General features: G+C 36.3%; 1 protein-coding gene across 1 annotated transcript in view; it reads left to right on the top strand.

Annotated features, from left to right (window-relative positions):
• The window catches only part of MEGF10 (multiple EGF like domains 10), an 82,842-nt gene that overhangs the window by 52,440 nt on the left and 7,162 nt on the right, over positions 1 to 23,240 (top strand). Inside the window, exons 13-19 of the mRNA XM_032214117.1 lie at positions 5,236 to 5,382; positions 10,837 to 10,971; positions 12,303 to 12,431; positions 14,827 to 14,955; positions 18,303 to 18,431; positions 20,258 to 20,386; positions 22,042 to 22,278. Coding sequence (XP_032070008.1) covers positions 5,236 to 5,382; positions 10,837 to 10,971; positions 12,303 to 12,431; positions 14,827 to 14,955; positions 18,303 to 18,431; positions 20,258 to 20,386; positions 22,042 to 22,278 — 1,035 coding nt within the window. The remainder of the gene's footprint in view (positions 1 to 5,235; positions 5,383 to 10,836; positions 10,972 to 12,302; positions 12,432 to 14,826; positions 14,956 to 18,302; positions 18,432 to 20,257; positions 20,387 to 22,041; positions 22,279 to 23,240) is intronic.

The raw sequence follows: 23,240 nt of genomic DNA, 5'->3' as shown, positions 1-23,240 counted from the left end.
AATATCTTTGCATACTTTGACTCCTGTTCTACTTTCATTCTGCTTTCTTTTGTCTTGCCTTTTATTTCATGTTCACTTCCAAATATCCTCTCTTGACACTAACAAAATATGACCAGTTCCACAGTCAAAGATTTATCATTCACATATCTTTTAGTAATTCTCAATTTTTCATCAAAAAACCATAAAATTAAATATGTTTCTATATTTACTTTCATTTTCTCACATATAAATGTAAACGATATAAATGAAACAAACTGACATTTTACTAAGAAGATACTCACTGAACAACATGCTCATTTACTCTTGAGTTTTCTCAAGGCCCGATCACTTTTTCAGCTCACTCTCTTCTTGTTCCCATCAATCTGTTCCTATCATTTTCCCGAATCATTTTCCCTCAAATAATATTCATTCAGAATGTTGGACAATTTCACCAAAGCTCATCTCTGTCATATTATCATTAATCAACAGGGCACATACAATTATAATGAGCTATGTATTCTTAACTTTCATATGCATATGAAACAATATTGAACAACATAGTTTCAAATTTTCTGTTATGTATTATTTGTCTCCATTCATGATTTAATCTACCCTTTACTTCTCTGCATGTATTCCTCAATTCCACTACACAATATCAGCTTACAATATCCTTTGCCTTTTTCTTAGTTTCACAGACACACGTTATTTTTTATTTCATTTCGTTAATGAATTTATAATCTTTATTATTTATTCCTCTTAACATTTCATTCAATATTCTATTATCACGGTTTTTATTATTATATTAATATGCTATGAAGAACGGTTCGTAGATATTGACAATCATGGCTTTGTTCAATGAAGACATTTACACAATCTTTTTAATGTAAATATCTTTATAGCTAAACTGATGGCTAGGTTTTTAGCCTTAGTATACCCATGCTATATGGGGAATTTCCTGTTAAGAGTAGGGTTTTGATTTTGCCAAAAGTACAATCAAAATCTAATTATAATATAGTATAGTATGGATAAATAGGACATGATGGAAATTTCAACATTTCAATGTAACAGCCCCAATCCTAGTCTTAAGTGTTTTTTTTTTTTCCTTTGCTAGGATCAACAATCATGGGTAGGGATGGGTCAATCTATCAAACTCAATATTTGTTGTTAGTTGCAAAGTCATGTCCAACCCATTGCAACTCCATGGACAACATTCCTCCAGGCCTTCTTTCCTCTACCATCCTCTGGAGCCCATTTAAGCGTACGCCTACTGTTTCAGTGACTCCATCCAGCCATCTGATTCTCTGTTGTCTCCTTCTTCTTTTGCCCTCAATCTTTCCCAGCATTAGGCTCTTCTCCAGTGAGTCCTTCCTTCTCATTAGGTAGCCAAAGTATTTGAGTTTCATCTTCAGGATCTGACCTCTTAAAGAGCAGTCAGGGTTGATTTCCTCTAGGACTGACCAGTTTGATTGCCTTGTAGTTCAAGGAACTCGATATAGGTTTTATTCTAATTTTAAAATTTCTACTCCTTTTGACAGGGCAATTATTTTCAGAGTTTGCTTTAGAAAAACATATATTTGTCTATTGTTTTAGTGTAGGCTCTTCCTGTAGTCCTGGGAAAGAATGTTTGGTTCAAGGAAGTGTAGACAGATGCCACATTTGCAATCCTGCACAATGCAGAGGATATTTTTGCTTTTGAATCTGAAGTATTGCACAATCTCCAGTATTTACTGCTTGTGAAGAGGGCCTTGCTTTGACTTGTTTGTACCTTTGAAACATGAGCAAATATATAAAATATCATTTAATGTGCACTCCAGCAGCTGTAAGTATGGATCATTCACTGGATGCCAACAACACAGTACAGAGATTAGATTTTCCACATGTCAATGTTACCACAATGTTGCATAGTCCTATTATTGCTAAAATATATGAAAAAGTTTTTTTTAATATAGACTACATGTAGACTACAAATTTTTATAGTGGAATAAATAATATTATCCAAGTAATCATTCCCTTCATTCACACCATTGTGTGTGCTACAGGAATGCTAATTTAGAAGTGAAGCTCTTGGCATAGTTCTCTGAGTTCGAGGATTTCTTCAGAGCTGCTTAGCTGAAATTTATCACAACCATTTTCCTATTGCCTAGCAACTTGCAAAGGCCATAAAAGAGGTCTTTGTTCATTCTCTTGGCAAAACATTTCCTGACCGATCTGTTCAACAGGAATGAAATTAATGGACTTATTTGCTAATAATTCTTTTGTTTTAGAAAATGTATTTTAAATATTCAAAGTTTCTATAAAAAAGCATCTGTGTCATTTTTAGTGTAAAAGCTTTCTATGCCAAGTACTCATGCAGTCATCTAGGGGTTGAAATATCTAAACATTAAGGCAGAGTTGCTTGCTGACATGTGGCCTTCAAAAAAAGAATGTGGACAAATATGTTCCTTTCCCTGTTTGTGTTCCTAATTATTTTAGCAGTGTTTAGTTAAATACATGTATTAATAAAGACATGTGTAAGAACAGAATTCATCAGGGAATTGCTCTGGATGTGTACAAAAATAATATATTTTCATTGCAGTCAGATATAGTCATATTATACCAGTGGTGAAATTCATTTTTTTTACTACCGTTCTGTGGGTGTGGCTTGGTGGGCATGGCAGGGGAAGTATAAAGCAAAATCCCCATTCCCTCCCCACTCCTGAGGGAGGAATATTGCAAAATCTCGATTCGCACCCGACACCTGGGGAAAGGATATTGCAAAATCTCCATCCCACCCCACTCCTGGGGGAAGGATATTGCAAAATCTCCATTCTCACCCCACTCTTGGGGGAAGGATACTGCAAAATCTTCATTCCCACCCCACTCCTGGGGGAAGGATATTGCAAAATCTCCTTTTGCACCCCACTCCTGGGGGAAGGATATTGCAAAATCTCCCTTCCCACCCCACTCCTGGGGGAAGAATACTGCAAAATCTTCATTTCCACCCCACTCCTGGGGGAAGTATATTGCAAAATCTCCATTCTCACCCCACTCTTGGGGGAAGGATACTGCAAAATCTTCATTCCCACCCCACTCCTGGGGGAAGGATACTGCAAAATCTTCATTCCCACCCCACTCCTGGGGAAAGGATATTGCAAAATATCCCTTCCCACCCCACTCCTGGGGGAAGAATACTGCAAAATCTCCATTCTCAGCCCACTCCTGAGGGAAGGATATTGCACAGTTTAGATTTCAGACAAAATAAAAAGAGGGGTTCCCAGTCTCCTCCTCACTGTTGGGCCACAGAAGGAGAAAAGAAGAACACACAAATTTAAAGCTATCTGTAGATGATATTTATTTTGCTAAATGGTAATTTGGGATTAGAAACAAGTGTAATCATAAATGCTATTTCAGTTTAATTTATCTTATTTCTATAGATTATTAAACTAACAAATAATGTACTTATAATGTATTCATATCATATTATGCGGTAACCAAAATAAATTATTTAACTTATTAACAGAAAGTCCTACCTATCTACTCTAAAATAAATTTGGTTAAGTTTAATAGTGATTTATTTTGGGATATGGGTAATAAGAGAATATTTACATTGGATGAAACACAATGAATGAAAACATAAAAAGCGAGAAAATAATTTCTAAAATAAATCTCTCTTTTTTAATCCTTGTTTACTCCCAGTAGAAAAATATTCTCTTAAATTGCTTATTTCAAACTTATGTACATTAATTTCTACATCCAAGTTTAATATTTTTAAAATGTACCAGCACAGTCAAATTTTTAAGGTATGATGTTTGCACAATTTTCAGTGGATCTAATGATAGCCAGCATAGATTCAACAAGAAATTTAATTTATTTGCAAATAAAGGTGGCTGAATTTAAAATTCCAGTAGAAAATGTCTGTTCTACTCTATTGAAAAATAAGTTACTTTGTGATTTGATTCAGAAAACTGAGCTAGCTAGACAAGAATCAGCTTGCAAGAGGTTGATGGTACAACTTCTTTTATATCTTGACAGTCAATTCAAAGCCCATTCAAATTTTCATTCAATCAGGAAAAATAGCCCCTTTATACTTGTTCAGTATCCTGTATAAAATTAGTTTCTGAGTTCTTGTCAAATTTCAATGTGATGCATTTTCCACTACAGTTATTTCTGTCATTATTTCTCTAGCAAATTTGATAAAAAGACCTGGGTCATAAAAGGTTTAACCTACATTCTCCTTTATTCTAACCAAGAAAGATATTTTCCCAACAAGATTCTGTTCCCAACCCCCATAAGAGTTAATATATGGATTGCTGAAAGGAGATTTTTTTTCTTAGCTTTACTCTACTAAGAAAAAAGGAAAGGAAAGAATAAAAAAATACAAACATCTATTTTAATACCTTTCAAATACAGATGTAAATTAGCAGGATAGCATAACTCCAGATATAATATACAATATATGATTTTAAAAAGGGAAAAAAGTTTAGTTTTCCCAAACACTTCAAATGATGTTATGAACTTATGAACTGTGAAAGAAAACAAGTCAATATAGTTCCATTGACCTGTTTTGCACAATCAAGTGAACCTTTATTTGTTTAGATTTTTTGTGTCCCCAATGTATAAATTTTAAATAAACGAATAATATTTAGAATTATTTAATCTTTGCCCTTCTAATAGATTAAACTGGGATATTTAAGCTATTCAAAAGATAATATATTCACAATACATTGCAATTATATAATGCTTTAAGGCAACATATTCATAAATTGAAGATACAAGCAATTTCAACTACTGTAGTCGGTCTTGATCTGAAACCTAATTCATTGGCATCAACTGAATAGCACATCACTATCTATTTTGGTCACCCAATAATTTTGATTTCTTATTTCTTATTCTCCCCCTTTCTCCGTACTTTGAGCTCATTCTTTCCCTGTGTTTTAACAAGAAGCTTTGCTTAATCACAGGGACCCAAATTTTACTTGTTGTGGCTTCAAACATAATAAATAATCAGATATAAATAAATAATCTCTATATCAATGCTCCTTTTTGCTCAGATGAGCATTATTTGCTTTGAAATTTGCTAGCTTCCCCTTAGATAGAAAGGAATAGTCATATGGGCCATAGAGTCTAGCACTTCACTTGATACGTTAGTGGGCTATTGGAGGCCAAGGAAGCTGAAACTCCAGATTTACATTATACTTCATTTACTATTTTATTTCTGGTAGTTTTGTTGATCTTCTAGTATTGTTATTAGTAACTGTACATATTGATTGTTTGCAGGTATACATTGTGACAGTGTATGCGCTGAAGGACTTTGGGGTCCAAACTGTTCATTGTCCTGTTACTGTAAAAATGGAGCATCATGTTCTCCAGATGAAGGAATCTGTGAGTGTGCACCTGGTTACAGGGGTGCTACTTGTCAAAGAAGTAAGTTTCCTATTCCTAGTTTATTATGTTTATAATACTAACATATAAGGAAACTATTTTATGATAGAAAAACATTGCTACAAAATGATATGCTGAGTTAGTCATCTAACTACTTTTTCATATGGAAATCTATCATATAAATAATCCAATGCTAAAAAGAACTATAGTTATATATTTATACACACATAAACACATATATACACCTAGAGGAAATGCATTAATTGCCTTCTGTTAAATTGGATAAATTATTCAGAATGATACAATACTCACAGGAAAGATGATGGGGAAAATGTGTTTTATTTGGTAGCTCCCTCCTGTGTTTTATAACAATTATGAGTTATTTACCCCCTGTTAAATTGCATATTTTTGTAGCTACTTGCATTAGCAACAGCAATAACAATAGCACTTAGACATATATGCTACTCCATAGTGCTTTACAGCAGCAGCCAATGTTCCCTCTAATTTTTTTTCAGTGTGAGCAGAAAAGTATAGTGTTTGAGCGGCATATTTTCATGCCTGAGCACCTGAATTTTTTTCACAGATGTCACCTAAGACAACAACAAAATCAGTATTATTTGAAACTCAAAGTTATGTTTATTCAAGGTACCCGCTTAATTAAAAGTGTTATATAATATCAGTATCACTTAACAACGCTCCTGCTTAGCAACCAAAATGTTGGCTCAGAAAGTCTGGCATTTGAAGCACGCAAGTCTTAAAGCTGTTGTTACAAGACCCTTGCACCCCTAACCCTTTAGGGAAAAAAAACCCCAGGGGTCTTCAAACGTGACAGCTTTAAGACTTGTGGACTTCAACTCCCAGAATTCCTCCCTGAGGGGAATTATATATTTGGACTGTTTCATAGTTACATTAGAGAACTACATTGTTAGAACTTAGCACAAAAGATACCTTTTATCTGAAAATCCAAATAGAGTAAACCTGCTATTATCCTAGAGCACTAATGTCATTTGTCCCAATCTGTTTTACGAGTCTGTATTAAAATAGATAGAAATATTTTCACTAAATTTTATAGATCTATATTTCAGGAACCTATCAGAAATTAGGGCAAGATAAGAGTGGAAGAATGAATTTTGTTGCAGGTCATGGGGATTTTTTCAGCATCTTAAAAGTGGAGCGCATGTGCATTGAACTAGCAATACCCATTTAATAACAAAAGGAAATGGCTGAATTAAATTTGGTAAAGTTGCAAGCGAGCTGTAAAAAGCTTGTGGTTTTTAAAATCATAGAATCAGAAGGGATACTTGAGGTCTTCTAGTCCAGCCCCTTGTCCAAGTCAGGAGTCTTTATATCATCTGAGACAAATGGCTGTCTTTTGAAAACCTGTAGCAAATGAATTAAGATTCCATTGATTTTAATTGTTCTTACTGTCAGATTTCTCCTTATTTCCAGCTTGAGTCTCCTTCTGACAAGTTTCCATTGCTTCTTGTCCTGTCCTCAGGTGCTATTGCTGCCGCCTCCTCCTCCTCCTCCTCCTCCTCCTCCTCCTCCTCCTCCTCCAACAGCACCAACACATTTGCTGCCCAGCGCTGCAGCTGAGGTGAAGCCGCCAAAGCTCCCGCTGGCGCCCCCACAGCGTTGGGCGGAAATCCGGCAGTGCTGTTGGAGGAGGAGGAGGCGAACCAGCCTGCCACCGTGGGCCACCGCCAGCCCCGCCACTCTTCCCGCCCCCTTCTCAGCCGCACAGTCCAGCGGTCGCAACAGAAACAGCCCCGGGTCTCCGCTGCCGCTCCCCGCATTTTATGGACGGGGTCTCGCAGGAAGGAATCCCCTCTCCAAGGGATCCCCGTCCAGAAAATGCGGGACCGGCAGCGGAGACCCGGGGCTGTTTCTGCTGCGACTGCTGGACTGTGGGGCTGGGAAGGGGGCGGGAAGAGCGGCGGGGCTGGCGGTGGCCGGTGGTGCCAGGCTGGTTCGCCTCCTCCTCCTCCAACAGGCAACAGCACTGCCAGATCCAGTTGTAGCCACCTGCAAAACGTTTCCTTTACAGAAATCTCTGCGCGGCAGATAGAAACTGCTGCGCGGGGTTTTCTTGCAAGGTGCGTGGCTGCACAGCCGCGCACCTTAGAGGGAACAGTGGCAGCAGCCCCCAACCTTTTTGGTGCCAGGGACCAGTTCCATGGAGGGCAGTTTTTCAGTGGAACAGGAGTGTGTAGTTTTGTATGCTACCTGGATTCCACACATGCGTGGATGGAGTTTTGTTCACTTGCATCAGAGGTGAGTTCCTGCCAGTTCTAATCTCTTCTATAGAAGAGGTTCCACAAATCTACTGTGCCATTTAGAACCGGTTTCAGCTCCCTCTCCCCGCCCATCCACACCATGCTTGCCCTGCGTGCCGCTCACTGATTGGCTGGCTCACCAATTGCCCTGCCTGCCTCTATCTAAACCTTAAAGTCTTAAAGCTGTGAAGTTTGAACATCCGGGGGGTTATTTTCCTAAAGGGTTAGGGGTGCAAGGGTCTTGTAACTTGACAGCTTTAAGACTTGCGTGCTTCAAATGCCAGAGTTTCTGAGCCAAAATTTTGGTTGCTAAGCAAGAACGTTGTTAAGTGAGTTTCACCACATTTTACAAGTTGGCCATGCCCCCAGTCACATGACTGCCAAGCCACTCCCACTCGGTCACATGGTGGGCAAGCCACTCCCACAAAGCAGGCCACACCTATGGAAGAGGTTCTAAATTTTTTTGAAACCCACCACTGACTTGCATGGCCTGGTTCCTAGTGGTCCATGACCTGAGGGTTGGGGAACCCTGCTTTACAGCACTCCCCGAGTAGCTTATAAAGTCAGCACATTGTCCACAACAATCTGGGTCCAAAATCTTCCACATTTTTATTTTAAAATAGCTAACAAAAAAGATACAAAATCTTTAAATGGGATTAGCCAGTTTATAAAAACTTGATTTATTTTTTTAAAAGTAATACTAAATATATATTTGGTATATAAATTTAATAAATATATATAAATAAAGCATATAAATGCAGTTTAATCAATAATAAATAAAGTAGAATCCACCTAGAAGAGATAAATAGGAGAAAGTTGTTTGCCTATTGATGGCCTACATTTATAATTATTATTTTTTACTTATTAAAAACAAATTGAAGCAAAAGGTTCAGAGACTATTCTTTAATCATATGATAAAAAACTAAAGTAGAAAAAAAGTAATAATTCTATACTTAAAAGCAATCCTAATAATGGAAAAGGAAGAGGATACTTATTAAGAAGAACCAACTGAAACAAAATAGTGGCAATAAATGACCCAATTATATAGTGTAGGACAGTGTTTTTCAACCACTGTGCCGTGGCACACTAGTGTGCCGTGACATAGTGTAAGGTGTGCCGTGGGAAAAACACCCTGCCTATAGTCAATATAGGCACAGAGTTAAATTTTTTTAACATTTTCTAATGGTGGTGTGCCTTGTGATTTTTTTCATGAAAAAAGTGTGCCTTTGCACAAAAAAGGTTGAAAAACACTGGTGTAGGAGTCAAATCCTATTTTAAAATCACACCTTTGGGGATTATTTTTTAACATACTTGTATAGGTGCATTAATATAATATACAATATACGGTAATATTATGTATATAATATAATATAATATAATATAATATAATATAATATAATATAATATAATATAATATAATATAATATAATATAATATAATATAATATAATAATATAATATAATATAATATAATATAATATAATATAATATAATATAATATAATATAATATAATATAATATTATAATATAATATAATATAATATAATATAATATAATATAATATAATATAATATAATATAATATAATATAATATAATATAATAGTATTGATTTATATTTCATTATCTACTTCCCACTCTATCTAGTTACTGTTCTCTGCTCTGATTCTTGTGTCTCTATGCATTCTCCTCCTAATTTATATATTTTTTCCAACTGTGCTTCTTTTATTAATAAGCTTTTTCTGAAAGTATCCATAAAACCTTACCAAAGAATGAACATTTTCTGTGATCTATTATGTCTTTATATTATCATGCGATCATACATTGTGAGAGGACACATATCCTCCCTCTGAATGCTGGAAAAATATGACTTTATTATTATCATTTTAATCCTTCTAAGCGTTTTATGTTAGTTATTACAAATTGAAATCTGACTCATAAATTTATGTAGTAGTCTAAGCTATAGAAATTGGTACCAAGCTATAGAAATTGGTACTTCTTAATTAACAAAACAATCTGAGTGATTGATGTTAAACCATCCCTTTATCTATGGGATGTTTAATCCATCAAATTTACTCCCACATCAACCCCAATGAATTGAACTGAAGCTACACAGGAGTTTGCAAGACTGACAACAATCTCTAATGACATTCAGAGTTAATCATTCAGTTAATGCTGAAGCACTGTAAATTAAATGAAGTAAAGGCATTATAACATAGACGTAGCCTGGAGACTCTGTTTATTATATATGAGGCAGGATAAATTCTTAGTATATTTGGGACAATATCGCATTAGAAAGGATAGTTGCACTAATTATGTTTATACAACTGTAGCTAACTTGCATGAAGAGAGAAGGGAGAAATTATGGGTGGGCATTTTTTTTTAACTGAAAATTTGATGTGACTGGAATGCTTTGTTTTTCCTTCTTAAGGAACCTCTTTCAAACATGTCAGGCTGGTTAGAACTCTAGACAATTCTAAACATGTAAAGGCAAAAGTTAGTCTTGTCAATGTTAATTGCTGTTTAATAACTTGAAACATTTGTTAATATATTGATTCGTCCTTAAAGGAATGCCAGAATATTAGAGCTATAAAGAAATAAATTCTACCCAACAATTTATTTCTTCCTCAGTCAATTCAAATTTCTCTCTGAAGGAAGGACTGGTATATTGCCATAAGAGTGAATAGGTTTTTTTTCTTTAAATCATGAATGGAACAAAAATAAACAGCAGCATGCAGCTGTCTGCACTTGCTCTTGTACAGAGAAAAATATTTAAACTACCGAATTGTAGTGACAATTATGACAAGGAAACATTAAATTATGAACATAATGGTTTTATATACAGCGACACTAATAAAAATAACAGCAATTTTAGGTACAAATTCATTGTGTATCAAACTGTCTTTAAATCTCAAATAGTTATTACCTTGAAGGGAAATCACTGGAAGTTGAAAACAAATCCTGAAAGAAGCAATAGTATATAATTTTCATAATGTTGGCAAGAAAACAAAATGTATGTCCCTAATGTCAGTAGTGACTCAAATGGATGAGGAGACCAGCTTCATTGAGAGAAGATTTAATACTTGAAACTGTATGAAACAAATCTGCATAAATTAGAACCTCTCCAGTATTTCCAAATCTCTCCAAATGAATTTAGCTCAGTTCTTCCAGATTAGATAAGTATGTGTGGAAGGTGAATATGATAGCATCTTTCTTCTTTCAGTTTGTTCTCCTGGATTTTATGGACATCGCTGTAACCAGGCCTGCCCCCACTGTGTTCACAGCAGTGGCCCATGCCATCATGTGACAGGACTATGTGACTGTTTACCTGGTTTTACTGGAGCTCTCTGTAATGAAGGTAGGATCACCAAATAATGCCAACAACGGTTCTCAGCTTTGTCTTTGTAACACATTTATTTGCTAGGCTTGTACAAATCATTGTAAGAGTTGCTGTACTGAGCAACATAGCCTTAATTAGTAAATGATACATAAAGGTAAAGGTTTCCCCTTGCACATATGTGCTAGTTGTTCCTGACTCTAGGGGGCTGTACTCATCTCCATTTCAAAGCCGAATAGCCAGTGTTGTCCAAAAATGTCTCCGTGGTCATGTGGCCGGCTTGACTACATGCCGAAGGTACATGGAACACTGTTACCTTCTCACCAAATGTGGTTCCTATTTTTCTACTTGCATTTTTACATGCTTACAAACTGCTAGGTCGGCAGAAGCTGGGAAAAATAATGGGAGCTCACCCTGTTTCGCAGCAGGATTCGAACCGCTGAACTGCTGACCTTTCTGATTGACAAGCTCAGTATCCTATTATTTACAGTCAAAAAATTGGATCCAAATGGTGGTTCTGCATTTTCAAGAATCATCTTCCATGTTATATATAAAATGTATATCTAAATACATATAAGTATTCTTTAAAAATCATGGCTCACCCTGTGGTAATTACCATCATCATTGTCGTCGTCATCATCATCATCATCTGGAGTAAAATCTTTCCCAACTACTATATGATGGAGTGAACTTCAGCTCATGAAAGCTGATTGTTAATCAGAAAAAATAGTTCCAGATCCTTTTATTTTTTGGTTACCTTGTGCTAACAAAAAATAAGTCATGGAAATAGTTTTCCATATATGATATTTTACTTACTGAAATAAGATTGTTGAGTGCTAAGTGAGAACAAGGACTAAAGAGAAGCAGCATGGTGAATATACCACACTGAAAAGGCAGGGAAAAAGAGCAAAGATATAAACAGAAGATACATAAACAGAGTGAATCCTGGATAATGAGAGAATGTGAGAAGTCTGCAAAGATAAAGAGAAGGAAACCAGAGAAATGGATAGGAAAAACAAAGGTTATAGAAAAAAAAAGATAGCTACTGACATCTGACTATTAATATAAAAGTATCTAAAAAATAAAAAGTAGCAATAGCTATTATATATGCCCCATAGTGCTTTAGAGAACTCTTTGGGTGATTTGGAACATCAGCATATTGCCCCCAAAATCTGGTTCCTCATTTTACTGACCTCAGAAAGATGGAAGGCTGAGTCAACCTTGAGCCTGTCAGGATCAAACTCCAGGCTGTGGGCAGAGTTAGTCTGCAATATTGCATTCTAACCACTGTGCCACCAAGGCAGAAGTATAAAAGCATAAACATTCATGACCTCTGTATTTTATTTCTATAGTTTGTCCCAGAGGAAGATTTGGAAAGAACTGCGCAGGGGTTTGCACATGCACAAATAATGGAACTTGTAATCCAATTGACAAGTCTTGTCAATGTTATCCTGGCTGGATTGGTAGTGATTGCTCCCAGCGTAAGTACTAGCATTTCCTTCTTTGGGAAGTTTCTATTTGGGCCATATTTCATTAGAGTTTAATTCATAAAATCTTTTCCCACACAAATAAAATGATTAAAGCAGCATGGCTAATTTATCTCACTATATTTACATATCTAATAGTGTGTGAGATATATGCCATGTGCATTATCCACATTTGAAAAAAATCAAACTTTACAACATAGCCACTAATATAAACTCTATAAATAATTCAGTAGCTCTTAAGTATTTGCTTTACAAATAAATAAAAAACATTCCTGTATTTTATCCATGGAAATGTTCACAAAGAAGAAGCTGGAAAATATGGAACCATCCTTGATAAGTGTATAAAGACAAGCACAGCTGTAACAGACTAAAACAGTGTGGGTCCCCCCACGCCCTGCATACCTAGTGTTTTGGGGAGAAGTCAAGTTTCTCAAAGATACAAGTTCTTTCCTATATGTAGTCTCACATGTTTTCTGAAAAAACATGTACTTTTATGTGTTCTCCACCTACTGGCCATCTGCTAACTAATAAGTAAAACTCAGATAAAGACCAGAATGGTCAGAGAACAAGATGGTTGCCAATTAGTGTACTGAACTGCTGACAGGCTGATGGTACTAGAGTTTGGACTGTAATGAAGAAGTAGCTGGCATACTGAGTTTTGCACACGTCCATTCACCTAACGAAAATTTAAGATTTAATCTAGTGAAAGTACAGCAAGGCACAGCTAAAAGGAGAAGGGGGGGAGGTCAATAAAAAGGAAGTGTCAGTGGAGAACAAAGTTAGGGAGAAACAGTCTACAACTTGAAATGAATGAAGCTTAGTTCCAACTGACTCACAAAGAGAGAAATAGATACAGTAACAATTTGTGGGATAAGAAAACACTGTGTAGAGACTGAAAATGAAAATAATTTAGAAAGGTGGGAAAACTGGGAAATGTTATTTCAGAAGAATGTAGTCCCAGTAATTGTGTACACAGTAATTGCCATCCTCCTGTTGCCAAAGTTTTTGATAAGTAGAATCCCTTTATTTAAAGAGGGGTTTTTGGTGTGTGTGTGTGTGTGTGTGAGAGAGAGAGAGAGAGAGAGAAACATGCTTTTGGTGATGGAGTCTTTATGAGAGAAATTGGCTGACAAAATTAGTGGGCACAGAAGAGACTAGTATAGAAAGCATATGCTTAAGGCAAATAGTTCAGAAGTGGGGGAGAGCTACTGTTTCCTTCCAACAGTATCTTTCACTGACAACGGGATCATTTAGTGAGGTCCAATCTTCTGTCCTCTACTAGCAAAAATAATTGGAAGCCTTAGAAGAAATGTTCATAGGTTGCTCACCTATCTCACTGACCAATTGTAGACTTAATTCATTTCTTATGTATGCATACGAAGATGGAATTGAAGGACTTTTTAAGTCTTTGCTTGCTGAGTTTCTGCTGCTCTTCAAGGGTAGTACAGACTGAGGAAAATGTTGAGTGCAAGCAGCATCTTCCTGGATGCCTGGCAAGAAGAAATGTCATTATCTTTGCAACAGAAGTGAGAGGGTGGCAGAAGCTCATGTTCAAAGTGGCCATTGGTTAGTAGAACTCAATGAATCTTTTGCACCTATCTTCAGATGTGTTCTGCATAGGGTGGTCAATAGCAATAGTCCAAGCAAAACTTGGACTTATATACAGCTTCATACTGCTTTTACAGTCCTCTCTAAGCAGTTTACACTCAGCATTCTGCCCCCAACAATCTGGGTCCTCAATGCTAATGGGATGGATGAATGGAACAGGCTGAATGGGGTGGAGGGACTGGGAAAGTTAGTTAAGAGAACAGGACTTAATAGTGTTGCATCCCCTTTCTTCCAAGTCAGTTGTTTCTCTCCTAGGTCCAGTTCTGGACTCTTGTCCACCTTGGTCTTCATCTACCCTTGGTAAATGATATTGGTTCTTATTTCCTTACCAATGAGCAACTGATAAATTGGAAGAAATGAATGTGCCAGCTGAAGGAAAGGAGATATACTGAATGTTAAGGTTGACTTTTAAACCAGGAATATCCATTTTATATCATTCCCGTGAAAGGAATAATATTTAAAGAAAGAAGTATCCCCATTACTTTAAAAAGCCTTTGGAATTATTTCCATAAAACTCTGTTTTTTTAAAATATATGTATGACTTGGCATGCCTTACTCATCATTGCCTTCTCCACAGCAAATTGTTCATTATGCAGGACATAAAAAACCCAAGTAAACCAAAATTTTGATAGTCTCATTGTAGTCTTCTCACTTGCTATATTTTTAAACGTTTTCTTTAAAAATTGAATAATTTTTTTATGCACAATCTCTCAGACAAAACTCTTATTTATTCTGCATATTTTTCTACTGCGATAAGGCTAACTGATTTGTTTTGTTTCAGCTTGCCCTCCTTCTCACTGGGGCCCAAACTGTATTCATACATGCAATTGCCACAATGGAGCTCACTGTAGCGCTTATGATGGAGAGTGTAAATGTACACCAGGATGGACTGGTCTCTATTGCACACAAAGTGAGTTAAACATGTTTGCCTTGATAAATGTATTCTGCATTTCAGAAACAGTAATATCAACATTAAAAATTAGAGGCGCTCCTGTTGGGTGACAAAATAATCTATATGAGATTAGGAATTTTTAATGCCCTCAAGTAATATTATTCATAAGTCAGAATGTGAGAAATGGCATTGTATGTATGTATGTATGTATGTATGTATGTATCTATCTATCTATCTATCTATCTATCTATCTATCTATCTATCTATCTATCTATCTATCTATCTATCTATCAAAGCGAAATGCCACTCATGCAACATCATGAAATCTCCAGAACCGTAAAACTGAAATTTGGCATGTATGTTCCTTTTGGCTTCTAGGTGCTCGCTAAGAAAGGATTTTTCGAAATGACCATCAGATCATCAATATATTTATTATATCATTATAATATATTATTATTAACACTCTCTGATACTAAGGAGTTAGACATTCTACTCCCCCTCCCAACCCAAAAATAACTCTGTTCCAACTACCACTTGGGCATGGCCAGTGCGTGACTCATCCGGCCTGCGGGCTGGGAGTTTGGAGAGGAGCCTGAGGGAGAGAAGGAAATAAGATAGGAGAGGCCTCTGTGGGGCAAGCCTGAGGAAGAGAAGGGGAGAGGAGAGGCCTCTATGGGGCATGCCTGAGAGAGAGAAGGGGAGAGGAGAGGATTCTGTGGGGCAAGCCTGAGGAGGGAAGGGGGGAGGAGAGGCCAATTGTAACTAATCATTAATTTTCAAACTGTAAGTGTCGATTTATCAAGTCCAATCACATAGTTTCATAGCGGAGCACAGGTATTCAGCTAGTAGGATATAAATCAGAATGCAAAATTAGAATTCCAACAGCTGTGCATGTTTCAAAAATGATTACAAATGCATCAAACTTGCATGAATATAGCACCTTTCTATTCATTTAAGCAGTTTGATCTTTTTAGGCTTCTGCATGAATCCCCTCCTTCCCAACTCAAAGTGTCAATGCTTTAAGAGTCACAATTGACTTGAATGAGTGGATTACACAGAAGCATGGAGAAAGTGAAGTTGCTTTTAAGAATTACAGGAAGCGCTGCAGCCATACTTTTGATGTTCACATAGCTGTTTTTTGAAGATCATTTATAAACAAAGTGTAGCCCTCCTAATATTTTTACTAGTAATGGCAATTAGTTCTGAAACAATTATTGATTAGAATGAGAGTGTGTGGCTTCTGAATACACATCTACAGTAACAACAACAACAACAACAACAACAACAACAAAAATATTCACAATGCTACCATTGACAATCATTTTGAAGAAGATGAACTATGGATACAAACTTGCAAAGAAACAACTGAAAATTTTGCACTTGGTGTACATGGATGATTTGAAGCTGTTTGGTAAAACAAAAGCTGAACTGAATTTATTAATTGAAAGCACAAAAGAATTTAGCCAAGACATTGGTATGCAGTTTGAAAATTGACAAATGTGCAACAATGGCAACCAAAGCAGGCAAAGTCATAGAAGATGATGGAATACAACTTGAGAATGAAGAAATGATAAAGGCAGTAAAACCAGAAGAAGGCTACAAGTACTTGGGGATTTTAGAGGCCTCTGACTTAATGCATAATAAAGTCAAGGAATTAACTTCAACTAAGTACATTTGACGAATTTGCAAGATATTAAAGTCCAAATTGAATGGAGGAAAGCCATAAATACCTGGGCTATACCTGTGATTTGATACTCTGGAGGAATAATTGACTGTACCCATATGGAGTTGGACAATTTGGACAGAAAAACAAGGAAGCTTATGACAATGAATCATGCTTTTCACCCTAAAAGTGATGTTGACTGATTGTATCTACCAAGAGCAGAGGGTGGTCGAGGACTCTTACAAGTAAAACAGACTGTGGAAGAAAGACACAGCTTGAATGATTACATCCAGAAAAGTGAAGAACCAATGATTAAGGAAATAAATAAAGGAGGCCTTTTAAAGACAATTAAGTCAAAAGCTGAATATAAGAAAGAAGTAATTGAGAAGCAAGCTGAAAATTGGAAAAACAAAGCTATGCATAGCCAATACTTGAAAAGTATTGAAGGCAAAGCTGACCAAAAGCTAACTTGGAACTGGTTAAGATGAGGAGCACTGAAAAAAGAAACAGAAGGCTTTAATTGGGCAGCTCAAGAACAAGCCTTAGCCACAAACTGCATGAAGGCAAAAATTCAACATGTTACCACCAACAGCAAATGTTGCCTCTGTAATGAGAAAGATGAGACAGTCGACTACTTGATCAGTGGGTGCAGCAAAATTTCACAAACTGACTACCTACGACGCCATGACCGTGTTGCTAAGATCATTCACTGGAAATTGTGCCAAAAGTTTAGATTTGAGTACAGCAAAAACCACTGGGAACATCAGGTTCAGAAGGTTTTAGAGAATGAGAAAGTCAAGATCTTGTGGGACTTCAGAATTCAGACTGACAGGCACTTGGCCCACAACACACCTGACATAACAATAGTTGAAAAGAAAAAAATATTTTTCATTGACATTGCAATACCTGGAGATTCACGAAGTGAAGATAAACAGCAAGAAAAAATCACAAAGTACTGGGATTTGCAAATTGAAGTTGAGCAACTGTGGAAAAAGAAATTGTGTGTTGTCCTGATTGTAATTGGAGCCCTTGGAGCAATACCTAAAGGGCTACCTCACTATTTGGAAATTTTAAATTTATTAGACTTGAACATTCTGATTCTACAAAAAAACGCCCTACTTGGTACAGCTTATATCCTCCAACGTTACCTTAACAGTTCCTAGGTCCTTGGTTAGGACTTGAGCTGTTGAGCTATCAAAGGCTGTGAATCTCACCAAAGATTAACCACAAACAACAACAACAACAATATATTTACATTGCACCAAAATTACATAATTTTAGGAAGAAATGCATACTGTTACTCATGGTTACTGGAATCATTACTATTTAAGCTTCTGTTCTTTTCTGCTCTGATATTATTTTGTTGTTTCATAACTCTGGTTTCTCTAGAATATATGCAAAAATAGTTTTTTTTCAAAATCTAGTGGATTTCTTTCAAAGTAATGAGATTTAGAACATAGTTTATACAACTTATTCAGAATTATACCCTATGAAGATCCTACTATGGAAGTTCAGGAATTTTTATTAGAGAACTATTACAGAGCTATTTCAATGATAAACACTTTTAAGGATAATAATGTTTTATCTTTTCTTTGGATTATGAATTGTGTATTTTTAGAGATACTTAGGTTATTTGCTTCAGAGTGGCAGTTATTGAACATAAACTGCTTCATTTTATTTTCTTATGCTCTTCTTCTTCAAGGATGTCCGCTGGGTTTTTTTGGGATAGACTGTGCTTCAATCTGCCAGTGTGAGAATGGAGCTGACTGTGATCACATATCAGGCCAATGTACATGTCGCACAGGATTCATGGGGAAATACTGTGAACAGAGTGAGTTGGAAACTTTTCTTACACATTGTTAAGAGAAGATGTATGTATAATTAAAATGAACTTAGCTCTTTTTTCTTATTTAGATTAGGCTGACTATAATAAAATTTTACACGGATACCTAAATGGATAAGATAAAGGCAATGGCACTTAATACCAATGGTGGTATTCAGCCTGTTCGGACTGGTTCCGGTGAACCGGTAGTGGCCATCTGCGAGTGCCACCCACCTGCCCACCTGCCCGGCCTCTATGGCGTCCTATTTAGCCATGTTTTCTAAGCCGTGTGCATGCGTGCAAGCTGCATTGCATGAGCAAAGCACATGCGCGGAAGGGCATGTGTATGCACAGAAGGCGCATGGTCTCATGAAGCGAGCTTGCGCTCTCTCTCACACACAGTTTTGATGTGTGGCGAACTGGTGGTAACATTATGTGAAACCCACCTCTTCTTAATACATTATGAACTGTAATGTACACATCCTGAATTCAATCCAATGTGATGGTACTTAAAGTTTGATCTTAAGTCATGATTTTCACTGAATTTGGTGGGATTAAGAGTACATAGTTAGCTCCTTAAAATGCAATTCTAAACAAAGTCACTGGCATCCACATTTCATTGAAATCAATAGAATGTAATGTAAATAGGAGGATTAAGATGGATATTTGCATTGTAGCTGAAGTTACTTTCAATAATATTTCATCAGTTCAAAAACAATCTACAATTTTCTTTTCCTTTTCCTCTAAAAACTGGTATATGTTCTGAATATTATAGTTGGCTTTGGCGTATTATGAGAAACATTTTACTAGTATTTTCCCCTTAAACTTTGTTTTTTTCTAGAGAAAAATGTTTACAGTTAATACCCAGGAAACTACAATTTAACTTCAATTAATGCAATTACTCAACATACATATTTTTATAATATCTGTAAAACATCACATAACGTCCGAGAGTTTGATTTCTATTGTAACAAATGGTTTCCCAACTTTTTTAGCAACTTGATTTTCTGTGGAGCCTTTTTAGAAAACTGGTGACAACATTATCTTTTATTGTGTGAATACTACATTGTACATGTATTTATTTTAAATTGTATTTGATTGCATTTATAATAATCATTCAGCACATCAGGTTATGGCTTAGGTATAAAGTCTTCTTGTGAAATCTCGCCATCTGGTGGTAACTTGTTGCATCTGCAGGCAATAAGAATTTATTCATAGAGCTTCAAAAAAGCTTATAAACTAATCTGGCTACAGCAGTGTAAATATACATACGTGACTTTATTTTACAGGAAAACTTACTTTCATGAAATAGGGATTTCCTTCCTCCTTCCTCCTACATACCATCAATTCATTTAAGGCCTGCTTTTCATAAACGGTAGGGAGAGACATGTTGAATGGAAAATGGAATCTTTCCTGCCCTGCTAATGAATGGATATCCATTAACATAGAAAATCTTTACTCTTCATTACTAAGAATTTGGAAGTCCCAGTTTTACTCTAAGTTGCTCATAGTCACTTATGGCTAGTTTATGAATCTGACTGCAAATTAGAATAATAGCAATAGCACTTAGACTATATACCGCTTCACAGTGCTTTACAGCCCCTCTCTAAGCGGTTTACAGAGTTAGCATATTGTCCCCAACAATCTGCGTCCTCATTTTACCCACCTCAGAAGGATGGAAGGCTGAGTCAACCTTGGGCCTGGTGAGATTCGATCTGCCAAACTGCTGGCAGCAGAAGTAGCCTGAAGTACTGTACTCTAACCACTGCACCAGTGCGGCTCTTAAATAAAGTAATAAAGTAAATCCTCTATGTGCTTTTTCTTGCTTTCTAAAGAATGTCCCCCGGGTACTTATGGTTATGGTTGTCGGCAAATATGTGATTGCCTGAACAACGCAACTTGTGATCATATCACTGGAACCTGTTACTGTAGCCCTGGCTGGAAAGGAGCAAGATGTGACCAAGGTAATATTTTCTAAAAAATGCTCATTAAAAAGGTGACATGACTGCCTCCCAGAGTACATTTGTGTGGCTGCTTTTGCTATTTAAGTTTTCAAGTTAGAATACTAGACATTGATGAAGAATGCTGAGAGTTTTAATTTCACAATATGTGAAGCTTGTAAGAATCTCGCTCCCATTCGATATATGCATAATCAGACACAATTCTTTATCTTTTACATGGCACCAACCTAAGCATGATTAATCACAATCTAATGTAAGTTTAGTCAAAAGAAAACTGTTTTACATTAATAGGACTTGATCTGAACTAAATTGGTTCAGGATTAAAAATTAAACATCTACCTATTTGATCTAAGTAACATTTCCATGTCTGCCAATCAGATTTTTCCACTGGCCAAGATATAGTGTGACAAGTTTGATTGCAGATCCCCAACAGGAGATGGACAGAGAAGAAGACACAAAGGTGTTGGGCAAGCACCTTCAAGCCATAGACCCACATTTTCCTTCTTTCTTTTATGCTGCTTCCCTTTCACTTCACAGACTCACTGCCTCCAAAATGGCTGAATTGAGCAGAGGAAGATATGTGTTAGCCATAGTGGCAAGAATTGTGTAGACATTCTGGATAATGCCAAGACCTGTTGCTCAGGGGTGGGTTCCAGCTACTGCTGGTTCACTTGTGGGCACATGCACGCTTGATGTGTACTGCGCGTGAATGCACAGTGCAATAAAAAAATGCTCTGCGCATGCGCAGAATCAAAAAATAAGATGGCAGCAAGTATGGCGCCGCCAGGAGAACCGGTTCGGAGGCGTGGCAGGCTTGGGTCGCTGCCAGTTCCAGTGATCCAGGCAGCCAAACCACTACTGGTTCGGCCAAACCGTTCCGAAATGGTAGGAATCCACCACTGCTGTTGATGTAGAGATTAATCAGCAATACTTAGGTTGCCAAGTTCTAGCATTGTCTGGCCAACTGATTTTTTTTTTGGGGGGGGGACTAAAATTGGTTTGGATGAACCTCAAATCAGAAAGCTATATAATAACACTGCTGGTAATGAATTATTCTACAGTCTCTAAAGCTTTATTGCTGACTGGAAATTTGAGTCCAATTCTATTTCAGTGCTTTAACTACTGTACTACTCTCTGTGAAGTGACTTTTTAAAGAACCAGGTTTCTTAAAGCAACTCTTTAAAATATATTACTCACTAATGCAATGTAATTGTTATGTGATGGCATATTTTTTAAAAAAATATCTGAGTACCGGGTTCCTTATCCAATTTCAAGCTTACTTAAACCATTTATAAAATAATGTATATTAGACACTTTCAAAACATTTTGCGATTGAAATGTGATGGTCCCCAAATGCCCCGTTTCCACCTTAAAATAGCCATTCTAAAATTTATTTCTAACTTACAGGAAATGTACCCATTTTTTAATAGTATATTCTAACTCAGATGGGGGGTGGGATTGCAACAGTGTCAGAATGCTGCCAGTAGACTACAACAGAGTTGAGATTGAACAATATTTCAAAACATGTCATATGCTTCTAGTATACTGTATATTTTTCAGGCTTAGGCAATCCAAATAAAAATATGCACATAGGACTTTTTTATGTGTTTATGACTGCCTTTTTCATTTCTTTTCTTTTTCTTTTCTTGTTTTTGCAGCAGGGGTGATCATTGTAGGAAACCTGAACAGTTTAAGCCGTACTAGCGCTGCCATCCCAGCTGATTCTTACCAAATTGGAGCCATTGCTGGAATCATAATTCTTGTCCTTGTTGTCCTTTTTCTGCTTGCATTGTTCATTATTTATAGACAAAAGCAGAAAGGGAAAGAAACAAATATGCCAGCAGTTACCTATACACCTGCCATGAGAGTTATCAATGCAGATTATACAATTTCAGGTAAAAATACAGTACTGCAAGCATTAATTCTATCCCTGTTAGACATATAGACTTTCTGGTTTTTTTTGAAGACATTTCGCTTCTCATCCAAGAAGCTTCTTCAGCTCTGAGCTTCTGAGCTGAAGAAGCTTCTTGGATGAGAAGCAAAACATATTCAAAGAAAAAAAAAACTAAAAGGTCCAGTTCTTTAAAAAGTATCTTTGGGAAAACCATGACCTGGATGACTGAGAATCGCCATAGACATACATCTGTTAGACATAATTATAGCAAAGAAAATTTTAAAAATTGTTCCAGTAGTTAAGGGCTTTGTACATTGTTAGAAAATTTTATAGAAACAGAATATTTTGCTTTGATTGATTGGTTGATTATGTTCAATTAAGATGTTTTCGACTCCTAGTGGCCATATCGATAGATCACAGTACTATGAAGAAAAATGAAAATCTAAAATTCTTTCTATACCCTCAGTATAGCATTTTATAGTTGAGATTATTTAGCACCTGCTACTTGTTAACCACTAACTTTCTGTACATTGCTTAGTTGTAGTCCAAAGTAATGAAATGTCTTTAACCAAGCAATATTTGATCTTCAAGATGTTGTTGAATTCAAGTTCTCATCTAGCAAGAATGGCTACTATGAAACAATGATGGGAATCCAATAATATTTGGAAAAAAAATTAGTTACTTGTCTTGCTTTATCAGGACAATTTATAGACAGTATGGGGAAACCAAACAGATTAACATTCATTGTTCTTGCTAATGAATTTATTACTTGTTATTTAAAAAGAAATTGATATGTGGGTGTGGGAAAGGAATGGATGTATTACATTGCAAATTATATGTATAGCGGAATATTATATCTGCTTTGACCTTTATAGAGACTGAAAAAACAATTATATTTCATTTTGGTAATAAGCTGCATTTAAAACATCCACATAAAAGCGATGAAAGGCCAGCAATAATTTG

The sequence above is a fragment of the Thamnophis elegans genome, chromosome 3 (assembly GCF_009769535.1).
Source record: "Thamnophis elegans isolate rThaEle1 chromosome 3, rThaEle1.pri, whole genome shotgun sequence".
In the NCBI taxonomy this organism is placed as follows: domain Eukaryota; kingdom Metazoa; phylum Chordata; class Lepidosauria; order Squamata; family Colubridae; genus Thamnophis; species Thamnophis elegans.
The sequence above is the reverse complement of the archived record's forward strand: the minus strand, read 5'-3'. Positions and strand labels throughout refer to the sequence as shown.